We start from the raw sequence: 24516 nt of genomic DNA on the forward strand, positions 1-24516 counted from the left end.
CGGCGGCGCTACGCAGCCGGGCCTTAGCCGCCTAGGCCCAGGTGGCGGTGGCGGAGGCGCCAATGCCAGCGGCAGCAGCCCACCTGGCGACGGAGGGCCCGGGGCTGGCGGCTCTTGGCCGCAGCAGGTATGTCGCGTGCTTGCGCGCAGCGCTGACTTTGTCATACACACACACACACACACACACACACACTCACACACACACACACACACACACACACACACACACACACACACACACACACACACACACACACACACACACATACGCCCCATGCAGCCGGGCGCTATTTGCAGCCGCGCGGCCCCCGACTCGTTCCCTTTCACGGGCATAGTTAGTGGGCGGGCTTTGGGATGCGTGTTAGGACATTAGATACCTTGCTTGCTGCACGCCGCCCTCTTCCACCGCTGCCATTTCACATGCCCGTGACACTTCTGTGCTGCCGCCCAATGCCTTTCCATTCCCATGCTTATAGGTGAGCTGGACTACGACCAGCGGGCGGGAATCTGGGAATTAGGCGTGCTGGGTAAACGTTGTTTAGCGCGCCCAGGGTGCGGAGCATGGACGCATACAGGTGCATCGCGGGGTCAGGCCGAATGGTCGCCCGTGGGGTTACAGGCTTATTGCGGGTAAGTATGACTACCTGGGTGACGGCAACCACGCGACGCTCGGTAAATTGGTAGGTATCGGTAAGTAACTCCGGCGTCGTCTGGGCGGGCTTTCGTTTCGTTTATTAACACACACACACACACACACACACACACACACACACACACACACACACACACACACAGGGATTTGTCGTATATGCTTGTGGTTCTGTTGGTGTGAGCCTTTGTGCGGCCCGGGCTGGTGGTGGGTGTGGGTGTGCGGCCCTGGCTGTTGGGCGGGGCACGTGGCCGGTCCCGGTGCCGTGGGTGGCTTCGTTTAGGGCTCCCGCTGGTCTGTGGGGTCTCCTGTGGTCTGGGGGGGGGAGTCCGCGGTTTGTGAGGGTGTGCTCTCTGGTGGGCTTTTTTCCGGGCGCGTGGGCCTTGTCGTTGCGCCCTGGGCCGGGGTCTCGTTGGGCCGCCGTCGCGCGCACCGCTGTAACGCCGCGGTCTGCCACCCTGCCTACCCCGCACCCCAAGCCTGCCCCCACCACCGACGCAGCCACTGCGGCCGCGAGCATGCCTAGCCTCGGTGCCGCCATGGAGTGGGGAGCAGGAGGCCAGCTCCCGCCAGCCCATGGCGTCACACACACACCAGCCTGTGTCTGACACGCCTGGAAACGCTGCAACCGCCGCCCGCCACGCCCCCCATGCAGCCATGACCCCGTACCTAGCTTGTCTGCTGCACGCTGCCTCTCTTGTCGCCTTTGCCATTCGCCTGCCCGTGACACTTCCTCGCTGCCGCCCTATGCCCATGCTTCCGCTTTTGCCTTTTAGGTGAGCTCGACTACGACCAGCGGGCGGGATGATGACCACGCCAGCATGGCTGCTGCTGCCGGCGGCGGCGGAGGAGGAGGCGGAGGCAACGTGCGCAGTGAGCGCGGCGGCGCTACGCAGCCGGGCCTTAGCCGCCTAGGCCCAGGTGGCGGTGGCGGAGGCGCTGATGCCAGCGGCAGCAGCCCACCTGGCGACGGAGGGCCCGGGGCTGGCGGCTCTTGGCCGCAGCAGGTATGTCGCGTGCTTGCGCGCAGCGCGGACTTCGTTTGTGGGACGGCTATGCTAGTTTGGGACCAGCGCCACTGTCACGCCGACACACATACACACACATATACACACACACACACACACACACACACACACACACACACACACACACACACACACACACACACACACACACACACACACACACACACACACACACACACACACACACACACACACACACACACACACACGTGTGTTTGGCGGCTTTGTTCCGTTGTTTTGTGTTTGACACACACAAACACACACACATACGCACGTACGCAGACACCGCTGTGGCCCACGCCGCTCCAGACCGCACACGCGCTTGTGGTTGCCGCGTGCCTGCACGCCCTAGTCGCCTACACCCCGCGCTCACCTGCGCCGGTGCATGCCGTGCCCTTACCGCTCAAGGCTCACGCCGCACAGCCCCACTGCTTTCTCAAGCTGGCCTCCGCTCTATCCCGCTGCTCCTTTGTGTGCTGCAGCACGCCCGCGCAAGCACCGCCACGGGGCATGACCACGCCAGCATGGCTGCTGCTGCCGGCGGCGGCGGAGGAGGAGGCGGAGGCAACGTGCGCAGTGAGCGCGGCGGCGCTGCGCAGCCGGGCCTTGGCCGCCTAGGCCCAGGTGGCGGTGGCGGAGGCGCCAATGCCAGCGGCAGCAGCCCACCTGGCGACGGAGGGGCCGGGGCTGGCGGCTCTTGGCCGCAGCAGGTATGTCGCGTGCTTGCGCGCAGCGCGGACTTCGTTTGTGGGATGGCTATGCTAGTTTGGGACCAGCGCCACTGTCACGCCGGCACACATACACACACGCACCGCGGTACCCGCGCCACTCCAGACCGCACACGCGCTTGTGGTTGCCGCGTGCCTGCACGCCTTAGTCGCCTACACCCCGCGCTCTCCCGCGCTGGTGCATGCCGTGCCCTTACCGCTCAAGGCTCACGCCGCACAGCCCCACTCCTTTCTCAAGCTGGCCTTCGCTCTATCCCGCTGCTCCTTTGTGTGCTGCAGCACGCCCGCGCAAGCACCGCCACGGGGCATGACCACGCCAGCATGGCTGCTGCTGCCGGCGGCGGCGGAGGAGGAGGCGGAGGCAGCGTGCGCAGTGAGCGCGGCGGCGCTGCGCAGCCGGGCCTTGGCCGCCTAGGCCCAGGTGGCGGTGGCGGAGGCGCCAATGCCAGCGGCAGCAGCCCACCTGGCGGTGGAGGGGCCGGGGCTGGCGGCTCTTGGCCGCAGCAGGTATGTCGCGTGCTTGCGCGCAGCGCGGACTTTGTTTGTGGGATGGCTATGCTAGTTTGGGACCAGCGCCACACGCACCGCGGTACCCGCGCCATTCCAGACCGCACACGCGCTTGTGGTTGCCGCGTGCCTGCACGCCTTAGTCGCCTACACCCCGCGCTCACCCGCGCCGGTGCATGCCGTGCCCCTACCGCTCACGGCTCACGCCGCACAGCTATCAAGCTCGCTTCGACCGTATCTCGCTTCGACCGTATCTTGCTTCAACCGTATCTCGCTTCGACCGTATCTTGACTGCAGGCTACCGTCATTGTCGTCATTGGCCTGCTGTCAATGATGATCACGGTGTTTTGCAAAGTAATGCGCCGTCTCATGGGCGCGTCGCAGGACAAGTTGCCGGTGAGCTGGCCGGTGGTGTGAGTTCGCCGTTGAGTTGGCATCGTGGCAAGTCAGTCAGTGATGTCCGATCATCATGTTATTGATCATCAAATTGCAGGCGCGTGGTGCAGTGAAAGCGTCCGCTGCGGCAAGAGGGTACGGCTTCTTTATCAACAAGCGCGCAGTGTAAGTGCGTAGTGGCGCGGAGAACACCAACATAGGCTGAGAAGGTTTCATCTGCGCAGGTTTCAGGAAGCATGGCTAAATTTTGTGGCGCTACAAGAACCCAACTATGACGCAGCTTTTAGGTGTCGGTGTCCAAGTGACCAGTGCATGTTCGTGATTGCTGATGGAATCCTACTGGGCGTGCGCAAGGAGAAGGTACGTATTGCACGTCTCCTCAGTGACATGTACAACTGAGCATTTCCATTGTAGAGCCATCTTCGCAAGCCGTGGGGGCCACCGGTGAGCGAACCGTGGCGGCCTGGATCACTACATCGGCAGCGATCTCTGTTGCCGCGACATGCCGCAAAGATCCTGCAGCGCATGTGTACTGGAGATCAGCCTACAGTGACGTCAGCTGAATACAAGTCCCTGCTGACGGAGGTAGACAAGAAGTGCATGGATTTGAAGCCATACATAGTAGGTGGCATAGTTGTGGCATGTGATATCTGCAATTGCTGACTTTGCTCGTGTCTGCAGGCATGCTATGCTCCGGCAGGGGATGCCGGAGGCACAGACGTGTCGGAGGCTTCACCGCAACTGCAGTCACTTCTACTGGCAGCTGCGTCAGAGAGCCCTGTGTGTGCCTACGTGCCTGGTATTGTCCATTCCCTGATTGATGCCATCCTGGAGGTTTCCGTCCCAACGCCCCAGTCATTAATACAGCTGACTGTAAGTTCCTTGCTTTTTTTCATCTTGACATTTCTTCGAACATCGCACACATGCAGGCTTCAGCTCCCCTGCTGGGGCCATTTGTTTCACGAGAATGCAACAGGAATGGGGGGGCGCTGCCGTTGCGTGCACAAAAGCTTTTGCGCCTCCTCTTATCTGTTGCCCGGAAAGCTTATCAGCGATCAGATGATCAGGTGTATGTGGCAGGCACGACTCCCAGATCCCCCAAAGATGTGTTCTCAAATGTGGATTCGGCTCTTGAAGGTAACGCAGTCCATGCTTACGCTTGCCTACACAACAGCCAACTCCACACGGCCTGCTTCCCTCGCCATGCACAGGCCCAGCAGGGGCACCACCACAAGGGCCCGGGGCGGCTGGCTTGGCGGGGACAGCGGCACCGGCAGGTGAGGGGCCCGGCGGTTGTGGGGGTTGTGATAGTGGGGCAGGACGACAGGCCTGTGCTTGCGCGCGTGCGTACTTTCGTACCTTCCATCCTGTAACACAGTACACCAACTCCACATGGCCGGCTTCCCTCGCCATGCACAGGCGCAGCAGGGGCGCCACCACGAGCGCCTGGGGCGGCAGGCACAAAACGCAAGGCAGCCCCTGCAGGTGCACGGCATGTGGTCCGCGACGCGTGCGTGGGGCGATCAGACTCTCGTACCTTCCATCCTGTAACACAGTACACCAACTCCACACGGCCTGCTTCCCTCGCCATGCACAGGCGCAGCAGGGGCGCCACCACAAGGGCCTGGAGCGGCTGGCTTGGCGGGGACAGCGGCGCCGGCAGGTGAGGGGCCCGGCGGTTGTGGGGGTTGTGATAGTGGGGCAGGACGACAGGCCTGTGCTTGCGCGCGTGCGTACTTTCGTACCTTCCATCCTGTAACACAGTACACCAACTCCACATGGCCTGCTTCCCTCGCCATGCACAGGCGCAGCAGGCGCGCCACCACAAGGGCCTGGAGCGGCTGGCTTGGCGGGGACAGCGGCGCCGGCAGGTGAGGGGCCCGGCGGTTGGGGGGGGTTGTGGTAGTGGGGCAGGACGACAGGCCTGTGCTTGCGCGCGTGCGTACTTTCGTACCTTCCATCCTGTAACACAGTACACCAACTCCACACGGCCGGCTTCCCTCGCCATGCACAGGCGCAGCAGGGGCGCCACCACAAGGGCCTGGAGCGGCTGGCTTGGCGGGGACAGCGGCGCCGGCAGGTGAGGGGCCCGGCGGTTGGGGGGGTTGTGGTAGTGGGGCAGGACGACAGGCCTGTGCTTGCGCGCGTGCGTACTTTCGTACCTTCCATCCTGTAACACAGTACACCAACTCCACACGGCCGGCTTCCCTCGCCATGCACAGGCGCAGCAGGGGCGCCACCACGAGCGCCTGGAGCGGCTGGCTTGGCGGGGACAGCGGCGCCGGCAGGTGAGGGGCCCGGCGGTTGTGGGGGTTGTGATAGTGGGGCAGGACGACAGGCCTGTGCTTGCGCGCGTGCGTACTTTCGTACCTTCCATCCTGTAACACAGTACACCAACTCCACACGGCCGGCTTCCCTCGCCATGCACAGGCGCAGCAGGGGCGCCACCACGAGGGCCTGGAGCGGCTGGCTTGGCGGGGACAGAGGCGCCGGCAGGTGAGGGGCCCGGCGGTTGTGGGGGTTGTGATAGTGGGGCAGGACGACAGGCCTGTGCTTGCGCGCGTGCGTACTTTCGTACCTTCCATCCTGTAACACAGTACACCAACTCCACACGGCCGGCTTCCCTCGCCATGCACAGGCGCAGCAGGGGCGCCACCACGAGCGCCTGGAGCGGCTGGCTTGGCGGGGACAGCGGCGCCGGCAGGTGAGGGGCCCGGCGGTTGTGGGGGTTGTGATAGTGGGGCAGGACGACAGGCCTGTGCTTGCGCGCGTGCGTACTTTCGTACCTTCCATCCTGTAACACAGTACACCAACTCCACACGGCCGGCTTCCCTCGCCATGCACAGGCGCAGCAGGGGCGCCACCACGAGCGCCTGGAGCGGCTGGCTTGGCGGGGACAGAGGCGCCGGCAGGTGAGGGGCCCGGCGGTTGTGGGGGTTGTGGTAGTGGGGCAGGACGACAGGCCTGTGCTTGCGCGCGTGCGTACTTTCGTACCTTCCATCCTGTAACACAGTACACCAACTCCACATGGCCTGCTTCCCTCGCCATGCACAGGCGCAGCAGGCGCGCCACCACAAGGGCCTGGAGCGGCTGGCTTGGCGGGGACAGCGGCGCCGGCAGGTGAGGGGCCCGGCGGTTGTGGGGGTTGTGATAGTGGGGCAGGACGACAGGCCTGTGCTTGCGCGCGTGCGTACTTTCGTACCTTCCATCCTGTAACACAGTACACCAACTCCACACGGCCGGCTTCCCTCGCCATGCACAGGCGCAGCAGGGGCGCCACCACGAGCGCCTGGAGCGGCTGGCTTGGCGGGGACAGCGGCGCCGGCAGGTGAGGGGCCCGGCGGTTGTGGGGGTTGTGATAGTGGGGCAGGACGACAGGCCTGTGCTTGCGCGCGTGCGTACTTTCGTACCTTCCATCCTGTAACACAGTACACCAACTCCACACGGCCGGCTTCCCTCGCCATGCACAGGCGCAGCAGGGGCGCCAACACAAGGGCCTGGAGCGGCTGGCTTGGCGGGGACAGCGGCGCCGGCAGGTGAGGGGCCCGGCGGTTGTGGGGGTTGTGATAGTGGGGCAGGACGACAGGCCTGTGCTTGCGCGCGTGCGTACTTTCGTACCTTCCATCCTGTAACACAGTACTCCAACTCCACACGGCCGGCTTCCCTCGCCATGCACAGGCGCAGCAGGGGCGCCACCACAAGGGCCTGGAGCGGCTGGCTTGGCGGGGACAGCGGCGCCGGCAGGTGAGGGGCCCGGCGGTTGGGGGGGTTGTGGTAGTGGGGCAGGACGACAGGCCTGTGCTTGCGCGCGTGCGTACTTTCGTACCTTCCATCCTGTAACACAGTACACCAACTCCACACGGCCTGCTTCCCTCGCCATGCACAGGCGCAGCAGGCGCGCCACCACGAGGGCCTGGGGCGGCTGGCGGAAGCAATACAGGCTCTCCCGAACAGGAATTCATGACTTCTGGGTTTTACTACCCTAGCAGGCCTTGGTTGAAGCACCTGGGGCACTACTTCTCGGATCGCCGCACGCAGATAACTGGCAAGCAGCGTTGCACCAAGTACAAGTACGACTCAAAGAACCTGTCGCCTGGGCTCTTTGTGATGCACTGCCTCAACTGCGGTGTGTGCCTGGGCTTTCACATGTTGGAGAATGCGGAGTCCCCCCAGGCCCTGTTTGAGGTCCTGTACACCCGGTGGCCACAGCCACCCAAGGTGGTGGTGTACGACAACAACTGCCACGCGCATGCGTACTTCCTGAACCGGGAGCCGGAGTGGGTCACAAACACATTGTTTGTGATCGACAAAACACATTTCCGGGGTCATACGGGATGCTGCAAAGCATATGACATCGCGCGCTACAGCTCGCTGGTGAGCCTCAACTCCCAGTTAGCTGAGCAGCGCAACGCCAAGCTGGCAATGCTCAAGTCTCACTGCGCCTACATGTCGCAGCCGCTATTCCTCGTGTATGTGCGGCACTTTCTGTACATGACCGACAAGCTGAGCAAGCGCGCTGAGAATGCACGCTAGTTTTGAGGCCGGTATGCACAATGGGTGCGGTTGTGCGTATTTGACCTGTGTGGAAGGGTTGCCGATAGCAGTCACGCCGTAGCTGGCAGGCCGTAGCTGTGTGGCCCGGTGTATTGTGGGCCGTGGTGTTGTGAGGCCGCTTTGGACAACGAGAGCGCAGCTGTCATCACGCTAAGAGGTTGGAGAGTGTGGGAAGGAGGCGCGGTATATATATAATACCCCCTTCAACGGACAAAATAATTCCAGTGAAGGTGTATACGGTATAGCTGACGGGCTGCAAATTACATGCTCAGTCGCGACATGGAATTGGTAGTATGCCCGGTAACTACCGTACAGTACATGGCAGTACCGGCTGCAACTTGATTGTTGAATGCCGAGGTCTGGGAGTACGCTGCACGCTACGGAGGTATGCCAACCTGCCCCTTGCGGCCTTGCCATGCCGCCCTCCACAAGGGGAGACCTAAGGGTGTCATAGCGAGCTCGGCGCCAGTGGGGCATGGACTGCCGATGAATTGGACTGCCAGCCCCGGAGTACCGGTAATCCAGCCCCTGCACATGGGAAAGCGGGCTGGGAAAGCGGGCTGGGGGGGCACAACGAGCTGGGAGGCATCACGAGTCGGCCTGACCCTACCAGCTCCATCCCGCATTCCTGTGTAACGGATGGGGCGCCCGGCGCCAAGAAATTGTGCTTGCAGGTTTTGCGGCAAACCGTGCATAGCACTGATCTACCCTCACCTCCTGCATTCTCTGGGCACATGTCTTGACTTTGCGTTTTTGGTGTGTCCGTGTGTGTATGTGTGTGTGGCCTTGACGCCAGCAGCTAAGGCTGCACGTATTGCTGAGTAGGAGTAGTACACATCCTTGCGGTATCTGCCTTTTGCCAGTCGTGTTAAGCGGCAGGCAAGGCTAGCGTTGGCCAGCTAGGAATACGGCGGGCGCGCTTGGTAGGCTTAGTAGTTCAGTTGCGACAGCAGCCATGTAGTCCCCTTGAGGCCCGAGCTCTGTGCTAGGATAGCGGGTAAGCCTCGTCCTGTCTTCTTAGTAAATCATCAGCCTAGCAGCAGCCCGCGAGCTGGTATCAGCGGACGAGCTAGGCCCAAGCCGGCAGATGGGCGTGACAACTGCGGACATGCGCCGACACCACGCTGGTCACCTTCCTGCTGGTGCGCTGCGACTCTGCGTCGCGAGTGTGGCGTTGCGGGGTGTCTGTGTGGTGCTATGTGTGTATGTCTGATGCTGGCGCCTGGCCAGGCGCCCCGAGCGTGAGGAACACTCGTCACCAAACGTCTGTCACGACCATCTGCCGGTTTGTGCCCAGCTCGTCACCTGTCCCTTCACTACGTCGCGTAACACGAGGCGCTCCCGCATGAATGCTGTTGCTGGCGCCGTGCAACTAGCTGAGCTGAGAGGCCCCTGATACACAGCAAAGTGTGGAGAGGGCATCGCATTGGACCGAGTGGACTGCCGTCGCAGTCCTTCGCTGTAGGGGTTATGTTTCACCCGCTACTCGACGTCGCGTTCGCTAGCTGGCCAAATGTGCTAGACTTGACTGCCGCTGAACACGCCCGGCCTCCTCGCGCTCACAGGTGATCAGTCTGCTCGTTCGAGGTCACAGTTAATAATAATACCTACGCACGGACCAAGGTCCCGCGTGCCTTAAGGAAGAGTCCCATCGAGGCTAACCCTACCGTATCTCTGTGGGACCTTGGCAAGAGGCACCCCACGCATCCACCTTCACTCAGTCCATAGGAACCGAAGTTCTGGACCTATCAGCCTACCAACTCTCCGAATTCGGCCATCGTGAAGTTTCCACGTTGCAACAATGGGATCCGAACCCAGAGAGTCGCTACAACGCTTCTGTCAGTACCGCGGACTCCATACCGGAATACTGACTCGGTTCCCCGGGCAGGATCCGAACCTGCATCTATACTTGTCAGCCTCAACCTGGCCGAATCGGAGATTCGAACCTGGGTCTGCCATGTGACAGCGGCATGCTCTACCAATTGAGCTACCGGGGATCGAGGTCACAGTTACATAAGCAATCTACTGTAGTGCCAATCTGGAGTATCAGCGGACAGCGCTGATACTAGGCGTCACCGTCAGCTAAGTGCGCCCCAACAACCGTACGGCCAGTCTCATGCTCGCCAAGTCACGCACACGCACACCAACCCTAGCCTACACACACGTCAACCCTTGACCTGCACTGACCCGTACGCCCTGTGACGGCGATATGCACTGCCGGCAGATGGGCTTGACACGTCCAGCCAGCCAGCCAGCAACTTTTCGGTACAGTTAGTTCGACCAGCCGCGCGCTCATGCACTGCCGTTGCAAATTGTTTGCCATATGCTGGCGTCACACACACACACACACACACACACACACACACACACACACACACACACACACACACACACACACACACACACACACACACACACACACACACACACACACACACACACACAGACACACACACACACACACACGCACACGCACACACACACACACACACACACACACACACACACACCGCTGTGACTGCGCCACTCTAGACCGCACACGAGTTTGAGGTTGCGGCGCGCCTGCACGCCTTAGTCGCCTACACCCCGCGCTCACCGGGCTTCCTTCCATTTGTTTTTCTAACAAACATACGCATTCAGTCTTGCGGCTTTCCATCACCTGGCCCACACATGTTCATGGACAATGTAAAGCGCGTGGAATCCAGCCGTCCTGACCACAACAGGCCCACTACGTCTTTACCACAACAGGCCACGTGGGATGGGATACCGCGCCGACCAGATGTCACCTCCCCTCAACCTCTCGTCCTCTAAAATGGGATGTCACCCTTGAAGCGCACCAACTCATCCAGCAGGGCGCGCCGTTGCGTGTGCAACTTGCTCTTGTACTCCATATCCAACACATGCTGCAGTCGGCGTTTGCCGTCTGCGCCCACTCGTGGCGGTCGCTTGATTGCACTGTAGTCTGGGTCGCCGCCGCCGGCCAGAGCACGGGCGCGCATGCCCTCTACAGCGTAGAGGCCGCAGCTTATCCCATCGGGCTGCTGCGGAAACGGGAAGCTGCGCCGGTGCCACTCTTTGCCGGGGAAGCTGCCGTCCGTCTGCAGCCACCGGTGCACAAGCACGTCCGGCTGCGTGCACGGCGCATCCTCGTCAGGCCATGTGAGCCCAGCCTCCGCCACATCCACCTCGTCATCCTCCCCTAGTGGCGACAGGTTGGAGTCGTACAGCGCGATGGTGCCCGAAGCGACCTGGATGGACACCACGACCCAGTGCAGAGGCATGCCGACGACCACCTCGATGCTGTCAAAGCTCCTGAGCGATTCTATGCCCAGGACATTGTACAGCTTGGACCCGCCGTCCTTGGTCACCGGGTCAAACCCAGTCTGAGTCGGCGCGATGTAGTTCCAGCATTCTGGGTGGATGAAGAGCGTGTTCTTGTACTTGATGCGGAATGTGCGACAGACGGCCAGCATGGACGATGACGTCATCATGCTCGGGTGCAGTAGTGATAGTGCCTCGCCGTGCGACAGCTTGTTGATGGCGTTGCAGGGCTCGTCGAGCTCTTTGTGGGTCGTGAAGTTGTTGATGGTGTTGAAGAGGGTACTGATGCGGCGGCTGTACCCGCGAGATGTTGGGGGTTGCTGGGTGATGAACTCCTTGGCCATCTCGATGTTGGACTGAACCGTCTGGCTTGCCTTCTTCTCGGGGCTGTACACGGTCAAGTCCACGTACGGAGCGCGGTACACCGGCAGGGGGGGCGGCCTAGTGATGCTGTCATCCGAGTCCATCAGGTCCACTTCGTCCTTCTTGCCGCCAACATCATCACCGCCGTCCACCGCCCTGCCCTCAACACGAGCAGCGGCGCTGCCGCCGGCTGTAGCAGCACCGCCGCGCGCCGCTGACGTACCGGCGGCACCCGCGTCACCGCCGCCGCCAGCCCTCGCCGAATGGTCGTCAACACTGCGTGAGCCCTGCACCTGGCTGCCTTGCAGGTCGCCGAGGCTCCGTCGCAGCTGCAGCTGCGGCTCCCCGACACACAGCTCTGCACCAGACGCTGAGGGCACCGCTGCGGCCTCCTGCAGCGTGTGGAAGGCGGCGGGGAGGTGGGAGTGAGGGCGTGAGGAGCGGCAGGAGAGAAGCCGTGAGGAAATGCACGAAGGCAGGCACGAGAAGGTAGGCATAAGCGAGGGCAGGTCGAAGGGAAGCACGGGCCAGGACACATGCCAGCAGCGAAGCCGTGCAAGACCTGACGCTGTATGAGTCCCGCCCGCCCTAAGGACAATTGCATCCATTAGTAGCAGCCGCCCACAACGCACCTGCTGCCGGCTGCGGCCTTCACCACCACCCTTCTTGCCGCCAACATCATCACCGCCGTCCTCCGCCCTGCCCTCAACACGAGCAGCGTCGCGGCCGCCGGCTGTGGCAGCACCGCCGCGCGCCGCTGACGTACCGGCGGCACCCGCGCCACCGCCGCCGCCAGCCCCCGCCCAACGGTCGTCATCGTCGCCTTCGGCAGGGCCACGCCCACGGGGATGCAGCCAGCCTGCCGGTCCGCCCTGACGTTTGGGCGGCTGCCGGACTTCTCCGTCCTCCTCGGCCTCCGGCACGTCAGGCAAGCCGGCTTGCTGGCGGGCTTCTTTCTTCCTGCGGGCCTCCTGATTCCGCAGGCGCTCCGAGAGGCGCGTTCCTTGGGATGCCGCCACTTGCGACGTCGTGGGCTGCGCCTGTCCGTCATGTGGGCCGCCGCAAGCCCCAGACACCGAGGGCGCCGCTGCGGCCGCCTGCAGCGTGTGGAAGGCGGGCGGGGAGGCGGGAGTGAGGGCGTGAGGAGCGGCAGGAGAGAAGTCGTGAGGAAATGCACGAAGGCAGGCACGAAAAGGTAGGCACGAGCGAGGGCAGGTCGAAGGGAAGCACGGGCCAGGACACATGCCAGCAGCGGAGCCGTGCAAGGCCTGACGCTGTATGAGTCCCGCCCGTCCTAAGGACAATTGCATCCATCAGTAGCAGCCGCCCACAACGCACCTGCTGCCGGCTGCGGCCTTCACCACCACCCTTCGTGGGCGGCTGCGGCCTGGCTGCAGCCTTCACCACCGCCCTATGACCGCCGTCCGCCGCCCTGCCCTCAACACGAGGAGCGTCGCGGCCGCCGGCTGTGGCAGCGCGCGCTGCGGCCGCCTGCAGCGTGTGGAAGGCGGGCGGGGAGGCAGGAGTGAGAGCGTGAGGAGCGGCAGGAGAGAAGTCATGTTGAAAAGTGTGAAGGCAGGCACGAGAAGGTAGGCATAAGCGAGGGCAGGTCGAAGGGAAGCACGGGCCAAGACACATGCCAGCAGCGAAGCCGTGCAAGACCTGACGCTGTACGAGTCCCGCCCGCCCTAAGGACAATTGCATCCATTAGTAGCAGCCGCCCACAACGCACCTGCTGCCGGCTGCGGCCTTCACCACCACCCTTCTTGCCGCCAACATCATCACCGCCGTCCTCCCCCCTGCCCTCAACATGAACAGCGTCGCGGCCGCCGGCTGTGGCAGCACCGCCGCGCGCCGCTGACGTACCGGCGGCACCCGCGCCACCGCCGCCGCCAGCCCTCGCGGAATGGTCGTCATCGTCGCCTTCGGCAGGGCCACGCCCACGGGGATGCAGCCAGCCTGCCGGTCCGCCCTGACGTTTGGGCGACTGCCCGATTTCTCCGTCCTCCTCGGCCTCCGGCACGTCAGGCAAGCCGGCTTGCTGGCGGGCTTCTTTCTTCCTGCGGGCCTCCTGATTCCGCAGGCGCTCCGAGAGGCGCGTTCCTTGGGATGCCGCCACTTGCGACGTCGTGGGCTGCGCCTGTCCGTCATGTGGGCCGCCGCAAGCCCCAGACACCGAGGGCGCCGCTGCGGCCGCCTGCAGCGTGTGGAAGGCGGGCGGGGAGGCGGGAGTGAGGGCGTGAGGAGCGGCAGGAGAGAAGTCGTGAGGAAATGCACGAGGCAGGCACGAAAAGGTAGGCATAAGCGAGGGCAGGTCGAAGGGAAGCACGGGCCAAGACACATGCCAGCAGCGAAGCCGTGCAAGACCTGACGCTGTATGAGTCCCGCCCGCCCTAAGGACAATTGCATCCATTAGTAGCAGCCGCCCACAACGCACCTGCTGCCGGCTGCGGCCTTCACCACCACCCTTCTTGCCGCCAACATCATCACCGCCGTCCTCCGCCCTGCCCTCAACATGAACAGCGTCGCGGCCGCCGGCTGTGGCAGCACCGCCGCGCGCCGCTGACGTACCGGCGGCACCCGCGCCACCGCCGCCGCCAGCCCTCGCCGAATGGTCGTAAACACTGCGTGACCCCTGCGCCTGGCTGCCTTGCAGGTCGCCGAGGCTCCGTCGCAGCTGCAGCTGCGGCTCCCCGACACACAGCTCTGCACCAGACGCTGAGGGCGCCGCTGCGGCCGCCTGCAGCGTGTGGAAGGCGGGCGGGGAGGCAGGAGTGAGGGCGTGAGGAGCGGCAGGAGAGAAGCCGTGAGGAAATGCACGAAGGCAGGCACGAGAAGGTAGGCATAAGCGAGGGCAAGTCGAAGGGAAGCACGGGACAGGACACATGCCAGCAGCGAAGCCGTGCAAGACCTGATGCTGTATGAGTCCCGCCCGCCCTAAGGACAATTGCATCCATTAGTAGCAGCCGCCCACAACGCACCTGCTGCCGGCTGCGGCCTTCACCACCACCCTTCTTGCCGCCAACATCATCACCGCCGTCCTCCGCCCTGCCCTCAACATGAACAGCGTCGCGGCCGCCGGCTGTGGCAGCACCGCCGCGCGCCGCTGACGTACCGGCGGCACCCGCGTCACCGCCGCCGCCAGCCCCCGCCCAACGGTCGTCATCGTCGCCTTCGGCAGGGCCACGGGGATGCAGCCAGCCTGCCGGTCCGCGCTGACGTTTGGGCGACTGCCGGACTTCTCCGTCCTCCTCGGCCTCCGGCACGTCGGGCAAGCCGGCTTGCTGGCGGGCTTCTTTCTTCCTGCGGGCCTCCTGATTCCGCAGGCGCTCCGAGAGGCGCGTTCCTTGGGATGCCGTCACTTGCGACGTCGTGGGCTGCGCCTTGCGCGGGCCGCGGGCCACACGTACGACAAGCGTGTCATCGGGTTTAGCAGCCTCAGCGACATACACGAACTTCATGCCAGCCGCCGGCACCCATGCCTCCTGTAAATCCGCCTGGAGGGCTGGCGCGGTACCGCGGCTCTGCGTGGTCGTGGCCCCCGCGGTCGCCTGCAAACACATAGGATTCATAACACGAACACGATATATATGTATTGTGCTGGTCTAGCAAACAAAGGCATGTGCTAGCACCCCTTCACATCGACACACCTGTCGGTGAGCAGCAGCTGCCACACGTGCACTGGTGGCTGCGACTGCGCGGACTGGCTCGCCGTGGTCTCGGCGGGCTGCGGTGCAGGGCGCGGGTGCTGCAGCCTCCTGCAGCAAGCGTACAACGCAGTATGGAAGGAGATTTGGGCCTGCCCAACTGGGCCCCGACTATGGTGTGGTTTAGGCACCGTACCTGTGAGACCCTGCCTCTGGCAGCCTCCCCTCTGTCCCGTGCGCTGGCAGCGCAACCACTCGCCGCTGAGGCGGTGCCACAGCGGTTGGCTATAGAGCCGCCTGCGTTGCTGGGTGGCGACGAGTCCTCCTGTAACATGGTACATTCGCGCATTGTGAGAAAGAAGGCTGTGTGAGGACAGGCTGAATGTGCGAGAAAGCGCGCAGCTTGGGCGATCAAACCAATAAACACACCCGAGATGGCGCCGCCAGGGGGCTGTTGTGCTGCCCAATACAGGGCGGTGGGTGATACTGAGCGGGCGCAGGGAAGGAAGGCGTGGGCAGGCATGGGCAGTAAGTAAAACGCGCCAGGACACTGGCAGCACAGTAGCAGCGTTCGTGACAAGATAGTCGGCCTGTGCTGACGAAACGCGCCCTTTCCGCATATGTCCGCAACGCACCTGCTGCAGGCTATGACGAGCAGCGCTACCGTTTGCGCCACCACTGCTGCCACCCTCCGCCCTGCCCTCAGCCACCGCGGCGTTGGGGCCACCAGCGGCGGCAGTAGCAGCGCCGCCAAGCCCACGGTTGTCATCGCCGCCTTCGCGTCCGTCCTCCTCGGCCTCCGGCATGCCGGGCAAGCCGGCTTGCTGGTGGGCTTCTTTCTTCCTGCGGGCCTCCTGATTCCGCAGGCGCTGCGAGAGGCGCGTTCCTTGGGATGCCGCCACTTGTGACGTCGTGGGCTGCGCCTGTCCGTCATGTGGGCCGCCAGACACCGAGGGCGCCGCTGCGGCCGCCTGCAGCGTGTGGAAGGCGGGCGGGGAGGCGGGAGTGAGGGCGTGAGGAGCGGCAGGAGAGAAGTCATGTTGAAAAGTGTGAAGGCAGGCACGAGAAGGTAGGCATAAGCGAGGGCAGGTCAACGGGAAGTACGGGCCAGGACACATGCCAGCAGCGAAGCCGTGCAAGAACTGACGCTGTATGAGTCCCGCCCGTCCTTAAGGACAATTGCATCCATTAATAGCAGCCGCCCACAACGCACCTGCTGCCGGCTGCGGCCTTCACCACCACCCTTCGTGGGCGGCTGCGGCCTGGCTGCAGCCTTCACCACCACCCTATGACCGCCGTCCTCCGCCCTGCCCTCAACATGAACAGCGTCGCGGCCGCCGGCTGTGGCAGCACCGCCGCGCGCCGCTGACGTACCGGCGGCACCCGCGCCACCGCCGCCGCCAGCCCTCGCCGAATGGTCGTCAACACTGCGTGACCCCTGCGCCTGGCTGCCTTGCAGGTCGCGGAGGCTCCGTCGCAGCTGCAGCTGCGGCTCCCCGACACACAGCTCTGCACCAGACGCTGAGGGCGCCGCTGCGGCCGCCTGCAGCATGTGGAAGGCGGGCGGGGAGGCAGGAGTGAGGGCGTGAGGAGCGGCAGGAGAGAAGTCATGTGGAAAAGTGTGAAGGCAGGCACGAGAATGTAGGCATAAGGGCAGTTGTAAGGGAAGCACGGGCCAGGACACATGCTAACAGCGAAGCCGTGCAAGACCTGACGTAATGTGCGGCAACGTATCCTGGGAGACAAGCTGCGCGGCAACGCACCTGCTGGCCGCGAGCTGTTGCACCTGCAGCAGCACCTCCAGTGCCGGCGGTGCCAGTGCCGGCGGCCGCCAAATCGTGCGGCTTCTCGCTCCGCGGCCTCTTGGGTACAGCACCAGCCGCGGTTGCAGCACCCCGCTTGGTGTAGCGTCGGCGGGCGGGTGCAGGCGGCACAGCCTACAATCAATGGGCGCAAGCCCGTCAATTACTCCCAATGGATTGGGACGGACGTAGATTGCGTGAACTTACATCACCGTCATCTCCAGCTGCCGCCGCCACCTACAATCAATGGGCACAGCCCGTTCAGTACTTTTAGAGGATTGGGACGGACATAGATTGCGTGAACTTACATCACCATCATCTCCAGCTGCCGCCGCCACCTACAATCAACAGGCACAGCCCGTTCAGTACTTTTAGAGGATTGGGACGGACATAGATTGCGTGAACTTACATCACCGTCATCTCCAGCTGCCGCCGCCACCTACAATCAACGGGCACAGCCCGTTCAGTACTTTTAGAGGATTGGGACGGACATAGATTGCGTGAACTTACATCACCGTCATCTCCAGCTGCCGCAGTGTCCACCTGCGCCCTGCGCCTTCCAGTTCGCCGCCCTGCCGCTGCAATGTTGGCGGCCTGCAAAACAGGCAAGGATGGTGCCAAACATATGTACACGATGGTGCGCAGTTCGTACCTTGGCAGCACCACGGGCCCGCTTTTGCTGCCTCATGTTGCACGCCACGTCCTTGACCTGCAGCAGGCACGCATGCTTCATAGTCAGCGGTACTAGAAGATACGGAACACGATTCGGATATGGAGCACCACTCGATCTCTACCTTCCCGGCTTGAATCTCCAGCATTGCGGACCCCGGCACATGACCAGGCACGTAGAAGGTTTCTCGGATCTCCTTTAAAGCTACGGTGTCCCGCAACCAGACTTGTGGCGCGGCTTGTCCGCGTGGTCCACGTTGCCCGCCGCCTTGTCCTTCGCCGTTGGTGTCCAGCAGTTGCAGCATCTTGTCGTATACGACCCTCATGATGAAGGTGTCACGCCGGATAGCCTCCGCCAGCAGCGTGAAGGCCGGTGCCATCACATTTGCTTTTCGTTTGTTCCCTGACATAGTCGCCACAGCCGCCAGCAATGGGCAGTCGTACAGCTGCATCGCAAGCAAGTTGGTAACACTTGTAAGAACGACGGCATATTAGCACAGAAGTGGCCTGGCAACTCGTACCTTCCTGCGCTCTTCTGCTTTCGGCGTTTGCAGGCCCTGCACGCCGTGCGCGACTAACTTAGACCTAGCCGCCGCCGCCTCCGCTGTCGCCGCCGCTACCACCGCCGCCCCGGCCTGCGTACACAACCGCGCGTTCCATGTGAGTGTAAAAGCGCATTGCCAAGTGATCTCTCCAAGGGGAAGTGCCCTGATGTGGGAGACACGAGGAGAGCAAAAGAAGCAAGGCCGCCCGCCCCTAGCCATGGCACCTGCTGCCCTGCCTGGCCGCAGTGTCAAGAGCAAGCAGGCACACCTGCTGCGGACGGACGCTCACCGGTGGGCCGCCGTTGCCGCCGGACGTGGAAGGCGGTGCGGCGGGCTGGCCAGGCACTACTGGCAAAGCAGTGTCGGCATTGCCGCCGCCACCACCACCGCCGCCGCCACCGCGACCGCCACCGCCGCCACCAACCGCCTCCGCTGTCGCCGGCGCTACCACCGCCGCCCCGGCCTGCATACACAACCGCGCGTTCCATGTGAGTGTAAAAGCGCATTGCCAAGTGATCTCTCCAAGGGGAAGTGCCCTGATGTGGGAGACACGAGGAGAGCAAAAGAAGCAAGGCCGCCCGCCCCTAGCCACGGCACCTGCTGCCCTGCCTGGCCGCAGTGTCAAGAGCAAGCAGGCACACCTGCTGCGGACGGACGCTCACCGGTGGGCCGCCGTTGCCGCCGGACGTGGAAGGCGGTGCGGCGGGCTGGCCAGGCACTACTGGCAAAGCAGTGTCGGCATTGCTGCCGCCACCACCACCGCCGCCGCCACCGCGACCGCCACCGCCGCCACCAACCGCCTCCGCTGTCGCCGGCGCTACCACCGCCGCCCCGGCCTGCGTACACAACCGCGCGTTCCATGTGAGTGTAAAAGCGCATTGCCAAGTGATCTCTCCAAGGGGAAGTGCCCTGATGTGGGAGACACGAGGAGAGCAAAAGAAGCAAGGCCGCCCGCCCCTAGCCATGGCACCTGCTGCCCTGCCTGGCCGCAGTGTCAAGAGCAAGCAGGCACACCTGCTGCGGACGGACGCTCACCGGTGGGCCGCCGTTGCCGCCGGACGTGGAAGGCGGTGCGGCGGGCTGGCCAGGCACTACTGGCAAAGCAGTGTCGGCATTGCCGCCGCCACCACCACCGCCGCCGCCACCGCGACCGCCACCGCCGCCACCAACCGCCTCCGCTGTCGCCGGCGCTACCACCGCCGCCCCGGCCTGCATACACAACCGCGCGTTCCATGTGAGTGTAAAAGCGCATTGCCAAGTGATCTCTCCAAGGGGAAGTGCCCTGATGTGGGAGACACGAGGAGAGCAAAAGAAGCAAGGCCGCCCGCCCCTAGCCACGGCACCTGCTGCCCTGCCTGGCCGCAGTGTCAAGAGCAAGCAGGCACACCTGCTGCGGACGGACGCTCACCGGTGGGCCGCCGTTGCCGCCGGACGTGGAAGGCGGTGCGGCGGGCTGGCCAGGCACTACTGGCAAAGCAGTGTCGGCATTGCTGCCGCCACCACCACCGCCGCCGCCACCGCGACCGCCACCGCCGCCACCAACCGCCTCCGCTGTCGCCGGCGCTACCACCGCCGCCCCGGCCTGCGTACACAACCGCGCGTTCCATGTGAGTGTAAAAGCGCATTGCCAAGTGATCTCTCCAAGGGGAAGTGCCCTGATGTGGGAGACACGAGGAGAGCAAAAGAAGCAAGGCCGCCCGCCCCTAGCCACGGCACCTGCTGCCCTGCCTGGCCGCAGTGTCAAGAGCAAGCAGGCACACCTGCTGCGGACGGACGCTCACCGGTGGGCCGCCGTTGCCGCCGGACGTGGAAGGCGGTGCGGCGGGCTGGCCAGGCACTACTGGCAAAGCAGTGTCGGCATTGCTGCCGCCACCACCACCGCCGCCGCCACCGCGACCGCCACCGCCGCCACCAACCGCCTCCGCTGTCGCCGCCGCTACCACCGCCGCCCCGGCCTGCGTACACAACCGCGCGTTCCATGTGAGTGTAAAAGCGCATTGCCAAGTGATCTCTCCAAGGGGAAGTGCCCTGATGTGGGAGACACGAGGAGAGCAAAAGAAGCAAGGCCGCCCGCCCCTAGCCACGGCACCTGCTGCCCTGCCTGGCCGCAGTGTCAAGAGCAAGCAGGCACACCTGCTGCGGACGGACGCTCACCGGTGGGCCGCCGTTGCCGCCGGACGTGGAAGGCGGTGCGGCGGGCTGGCCAGGCACTACTGGCAAAGCAGTGTCGGCATTGCTGCCGCCACCACCACCGCCGCCGCCACCGCGACCGCCACCGCCGCCACCAACCGCCTCCGCTGTCGCCGGCGCTACCACCGCCGCCCCGGCCTGCGTACACAACCGCGCGTTCCATGTGAGTGTAAAAGCGCATTGCCAAGTGATCTCTCCAAGGGGAAGTGCCCTGATGTGGGAGACACGAGGAGAGCAAAAGAAGCAAGGCCGCCCGCCCCTAGCCACGGCACCTGCTGCCCTGCCTGGCCGCAGTGTCAAGAGCAAGCAGGCACACCTGCTGCGGACGGACGCTCACCGGTGGGCCGCCGTTGCCGCCGGACGTGGAAGGCGGTGCGGCGGGCTGGCCAGGCACTACTGGCAAAGCAGTGTCGGCATTGCTGCCGCCACCACCACCGCCGCCGCCACCGCGACCGCCACCGCCGCCACCAACCGCCTCCGCTGTCGCCGCCGCTACCACCGCCGCCCCGGCCTGCGTACACAACCGCGCGTTCCATGTGAGTGTAAAAGCGCATTGCCAAGTGATCTCTCCAAGGGGAAGTGCCCTGATGTGGGAGACACGAGGAGAGCAAAAGAAGCAAGGCCGCCCGCCCCTAGCCATGGCACCTGCTGCCCTGCCTGGCCGCAGTGTCAAGAGCAAGCAGGCACACCTGCTGCGGACGGACGCTCACCGGTGGGCCGCCGTTGCCGCCGGACGTGGAAGGCGGTGCGGCGGGCTGGCCAGGCACTACTGGCAAAGCAGTGTCGGCATTGCTGCCGCCACCACCACCGCCGCCGCCACCGCGACCGCCACCGCCGCCACCAACCGCCTCCGCTGTCGCCGCCGCTACCACCGCCGCCCCGGCCTGCGTACACAACCGCGCGTTCCATGTGAGTGTAAAAGCGCATTGCCAAGTGATCTCTCCAAGGGGAAGTGCCCTGATGTGGGAGACACGAGGAGAGCAAAAGAAGCAAGGCCGCCCGCCCCTAGCCACGGCACCTGCTGCCCTGCCTGGCCGCAGTGTCAAGAGCAAGCAGGCACACCTGCTGCGGACGGACGCTCACCGGTGGGCCGCCGTTGCCGCCGGACGTGGAAGGCGGTGCGGCGGGCTGGCCAGGCACTACTGGCAAAGCAGTGTCGGCATTGCTGCCGCCACCACCACCGCCGCCGCCACCGCGACCGCCACCGCCGCCACCAACCGCCTCCGCTGTCGCCGGCGCTACCACCGCCGCCCCGGCCTGCGTACACAACCGCGCGTTCCATGTGAGTGTAAAAGCGCATTGCCAAGTGATCTCTCCAAGGGGAAGTGCCCTGATGTGGGAGACACGAGGAGAGCAAAAGAAGCAAGGCCGCCCGCCCCTAGCCACGGCACCTGCTGCCCTGCCTGGCCGCAGTGTCAAGAGCAAGCAGGCACACCTGCTGCGGACGGACGCTCACCGGTGGGCCGCCGTTGCCGCCGGACGTGGAAGGCGGTGCGGCGGGCTGGCCAGGCACTACTGGCAAAGCAGTGTCGGCATTGCTGCCGCCACCACCACCGCCGCCGCCACCGCGACCGCCACCGCCGCCACCAACCGCCTCCGCTGTCGCCGCCGCTACCACCGCCGCCCCGGCCTGCGTACACAACCGCGCGTTCCATGTGAGTGTAAAAGCGCATTGCCAAGTGATCTCTCCAAGGGGAAGTGCCCTGATGTGGGAGACACGAGGAGAGCAAAAGAAGCAAGGCCGCCCGCCCCTAGCCACGGCACCTGCTGCCCTGCCTGGCCGCAGTGTCAAGAGCAAGCAGGCACACCTGCTGCGGACGGACGCTCACCGGTGGGCCGCCGTTGCCGCCGGACGTGGAAGGCGGTGCGGCGGGCTGGCCAGGCACTACTGGCAAAGCAGTGTCGGCATTGCCGCCGCCACCACCACCGCCGCCGCCACCGCGACCGCCACCGCCGCCACCAACCGCCTCCGCTGTCGCCGGCGCTACCACCGCCGCCCCGGCCTGCGTACACAACCGCGCGTTCCATGTGAGTGTAAAAGCGCATTGCCAAGTGATCTCTCCAAGGGGAAGTGCCCTGATGTGGGAGACACGAGGAGAGCAAAAGAAGCAAGGCCGCCCGCCCCTAGCCATGGCACCTGCTGCCCTGCCTGGCCGCAGTGTCAAGAGCAAGCAGGCACACCTGCTGCGGACGGACGCTCACCGGTGGGCCGCCGTTGCCGCCGGACGTGGAAGGCGGTGCGGCGGGCTGGCCAGGCACTACTGGCAAAGCAGTGTCGGCATTGCCGCCGCCACCACCACCGCCGCCGCCACCGCGACCGCCACCGCCGCCGTGGCCACCGCCACTGCTGCCACCACCGCCAGCTGCAGCTGTGTCCTGCATGTAATGCCTTGCGATCTCGAACGCGCTGACCATGTTGCTGAACAAGGAGCGCTGGTGGTGAACGCTTTTGGTACCAACCTTCTGCAGCTCGCGGGCACTGTCCAGCCAGCAGTTCAACCCTGCATGCACGCATGCATACTTGAGTCAATATACGCGGCTGCTCGCGCATATGCATGCAGCACGGACCCACACTACCCTATCCGTTTCCAACACCACCTACTCACTCTCGGTACGGGCACCGGTATCCACTGCGGCAACAGTGTCGGCCTGCTGGACAATTGACAGCTGCATGACGCCAGTGATGGCATCCACCACCAGCGTGTCACTGCCGTGTTCTGTAGCCATTTGGCCGACCGTCATCGTCTGCATACGCTCAGCCAGCGCTTTCGGCCCGGCCGTGGGCTTGAAAGGCCGGCCCTTGGCGTCTGCAAAGACGTTGAAGTATGCCAGCTGCCCCAGCCCGCCCTCCACGTGGGTCTGCATCATCAGCTCACTCCGCAGCCCAATGATCACGCTCTGGTCCTTTTCAAAGCGCATATCCTGCTGCAGCTTCGTGCGTTTGCGTGGCCTTCTCGGCTCAGGGGTACCGTCGTCGTCGTCGTCGTCACCGGCGCCAGCGGCGTCACCGGCGCCACCAGCGCCAGAGGGCAGGGACGGAACTGGACGCGGGCGCTTCCTGCTGCCAGGTTCAGCCTCCTCTGTGGCATCATGCCTAAGCTCCACATCGGGCAGGAGCCGCCGGCGCCTGGGCCGGGTAGCTGCTCTGAGGATTTTGAAGGCCGTTGCTGTAGGCTTCAACGCATCCTCCGCGTTCACCTGTCGGCCCTCTGCTTGCGCGGCCAGCGTGGCTCTGACCACCGTAAGCGCATCTTGAAGTGCCTGGGCGACTGCCTCCAAGTCTCCAGTCTCTGCGGGAAGTGATGATGCCAACCGTTCGGCGGAGTTTTGCGCGTTCAAGGGACAAGTATGCGATCTACTCGCCTTTGGGCTCATCACTGCCCGATTCCTGTACTAGGCCAGCTAATTCCGCTAGTTCGTCGTCGTCGGGCTCGCTGGACTCTTGGTACTCGTCGCCTTCTTCGTGCTTGCTCGTCATTATAATTTATACATCATGTTAGCATGTGTCTAGGCCAACAACTGCACTACCGTCAAGCGGCCATTCGCGTGTCACGGCATTCACTTAGTTCTTACAAAACGCATGAAACACCTGCCAACCCGCAACCATAGGCGCATTAATTTCAACTAAGCGAAGGCAACGCTTAGGGAAGGTGTCACAGGATAGGCGTCGAATGAGGCAGCCTGCATCAATGCCATGTTGAATTCTAGCCATCTGCGCGCGCTTGGATAAACGTTGTCAGCCATTCCCAGACAGTTGATAAGGAGGAACAGTGCCTTGGCCGACAAAGGGTGCGGGTGGACGCGCAACAGCGCGGTCAACGCCATCCTCGCCTTGATTTCCTTCTTCCACCAAACACTCCCTGGGACCTCATGAGTGCAACTGTGTGTTTTAAGCGAAGGTACATCTGTTGCAGCCAGTGCCAGATGCTCTCCTGTGCGGCGACCAGGCTTTCAATTTGTTGCCACGCGCATCCACGCTCCTTTACCGTCCGCGCGCCCCAGCAGCGGCTCTGAAGGTTGCTGCAAGTTTGCTTCTAGGATAAAGCAGCATGGCTCGAAGCTGGGCGGAGACTAGGAGACTGGCCTGTCCGGCGGCCTGGGCGGAGCCGGAATAACC

General features: G+C 64.0%; 2 protein-coding genes across 3 annotated transcripts in view; one reads left to right on the top strand and one right to left on the bottom strand.

Moving 5' to 3' along the window:
- Positions 1-8891, top strand: part of CHLRE_13g590010v5 (uncharacterized protein) — a 9942-nt gene extending 1051 nt beyond the window's left edge. The window contains exons 2-26 of one of the 2 annotated variants that reach the window (XM_043069740.1): positions 17-127; positions 477-499; positions 620-680; positions 1426-1656; positions 2160-2387; positions 2685-2912; positions 3210-3308; positions 3406-3473; positions 3533-3668; positions 3723-3929; positions 3990-4181; positions 4238-4445; positions 4520-4585; positions 4728-4793; positions 4906-4971; positions 5114-5179; positions 5323-5388; positions 5531-5596; positions 5739-5804; positions 6155-6220; positions 6363-6428; positions 6571-6636; positions 6779-6844; positions 6987-7052; positions 7195-8891. In XM_043069740.1, the coding sequence (XP_042917716.1) occupies positions 17-127; positions 477-499; positions 620-680; positions 1426-1656; positions 2160-2387; positions 2685-2912; positions 3210-3308; positions 3406-3473; positions 3533-3668; positions 3723-3929; positions 3990-4181; positions 4238-4445; positions 4520-4585; positions 4728-4793; positions 4906-4971; positions 5114-5179; positions 5323-5388; positions 5531-5596; positions 5739-5804; positions 6155-6220; positions 6363-6428; positions 6571-6636; positions 6779-6844; positions 6987-7052; positions 7195-7841 (3231 nt within the window). In that variant the 3' untranslated portion in view covers positions 7842-8891. The other variant, XM_043069741.1, reaches the window with a different exon arrangement.
- Positions 8892-9283: 392 nt separating this feature from the next.
- On the bottom strand, positions 9284-24469 carry CHLRE_13g590150v5 (uncharacterized protein). The gene is made up of 32 exons (XM_043069742.1): positions 23763-24469; positions 23006-23689; positions 22602-22900; positions 22229-22402; positions 21856-22029; positions 21483-21656; positions 21110-21283; positions 20737-20910; positions 20364-20537; positions 19991-20164; positions 19618-19791; positions 19245-19418; positions 18872-19045; positions 18499-18672; positions 18186-18299; positions 17790-18110; positions 17648-17704; positions 17506-17589; positions 17304-17333; positions 17203-17232; positions 16957-17130; positions 16407-16736; positions 15829-16164; positions 15623-15679; positions 15390-15518; positions 15197-15304; positions 14528-15097; positions 13984-14286; positions 13279-13743; positions 12885-13037; positions 12179-12643; positions 9284-11938 (listed from the first exon to the last, which is right to left on the bottom strand). Exons 1-32 carry the CDS (start codon positions 23875-23877, stop codon positions 10670-10672), a joined length of 8007 nt encoding a protein of 2668 aa, XP_042917717.1. The 5' UTR covers positions 23878-24469; the 3' UTR covers positions 9284-10669.
- Between the last annotated feature and the right edge of the window lie 47 nt (positions 24470-24516).

This window comes from Chlamydomonas reinhardtii, chromosome 13 (genome assembly GCF_000002595.2).
Source record: "Chlamydomonas reinhardtii strain CC-503 cw92 mt+ chromosome 13, whole genome shotgun sequence".
Classification (NCBI taxonomy): Eukaryota; Viridiplantae; Chlorophyta; class Chlorophyceae; order Chlamydomonadales; family Chlamydomonadaceae; genus Chlamydomonas; species Chlamydomonas reinhardtii.

What these genes read in the sequence shown, in the direction of transcription:
- CHLRE_13g590150v5 (XM_043069742.1), bottom strand. Translation starts at nt 23,877, where the DNA reads ATGACGAGCAAGCACGAAGAAGGCGACGAGTACCAAGAGTCCAGCGAG. An exon ending in CAGCTGGAGATGACGGTGAT is followed by an intron (nt 17,334 to 17,505) that starts GTAAGTTCACGC and finishes TGTTGATTGTAG; the next exon opens with GTGGCGGCGGCAGCTGGAGA. An exon ending in AAGGCCGCAGCCGGCAGCAG is followed by an intron (nt 16,165 to 16,406) that starts GTGCGTTGTGGG and finishes CACACGCTGCAG; the next exon opens with GCGGCCGCAGCGGCGCCCTC.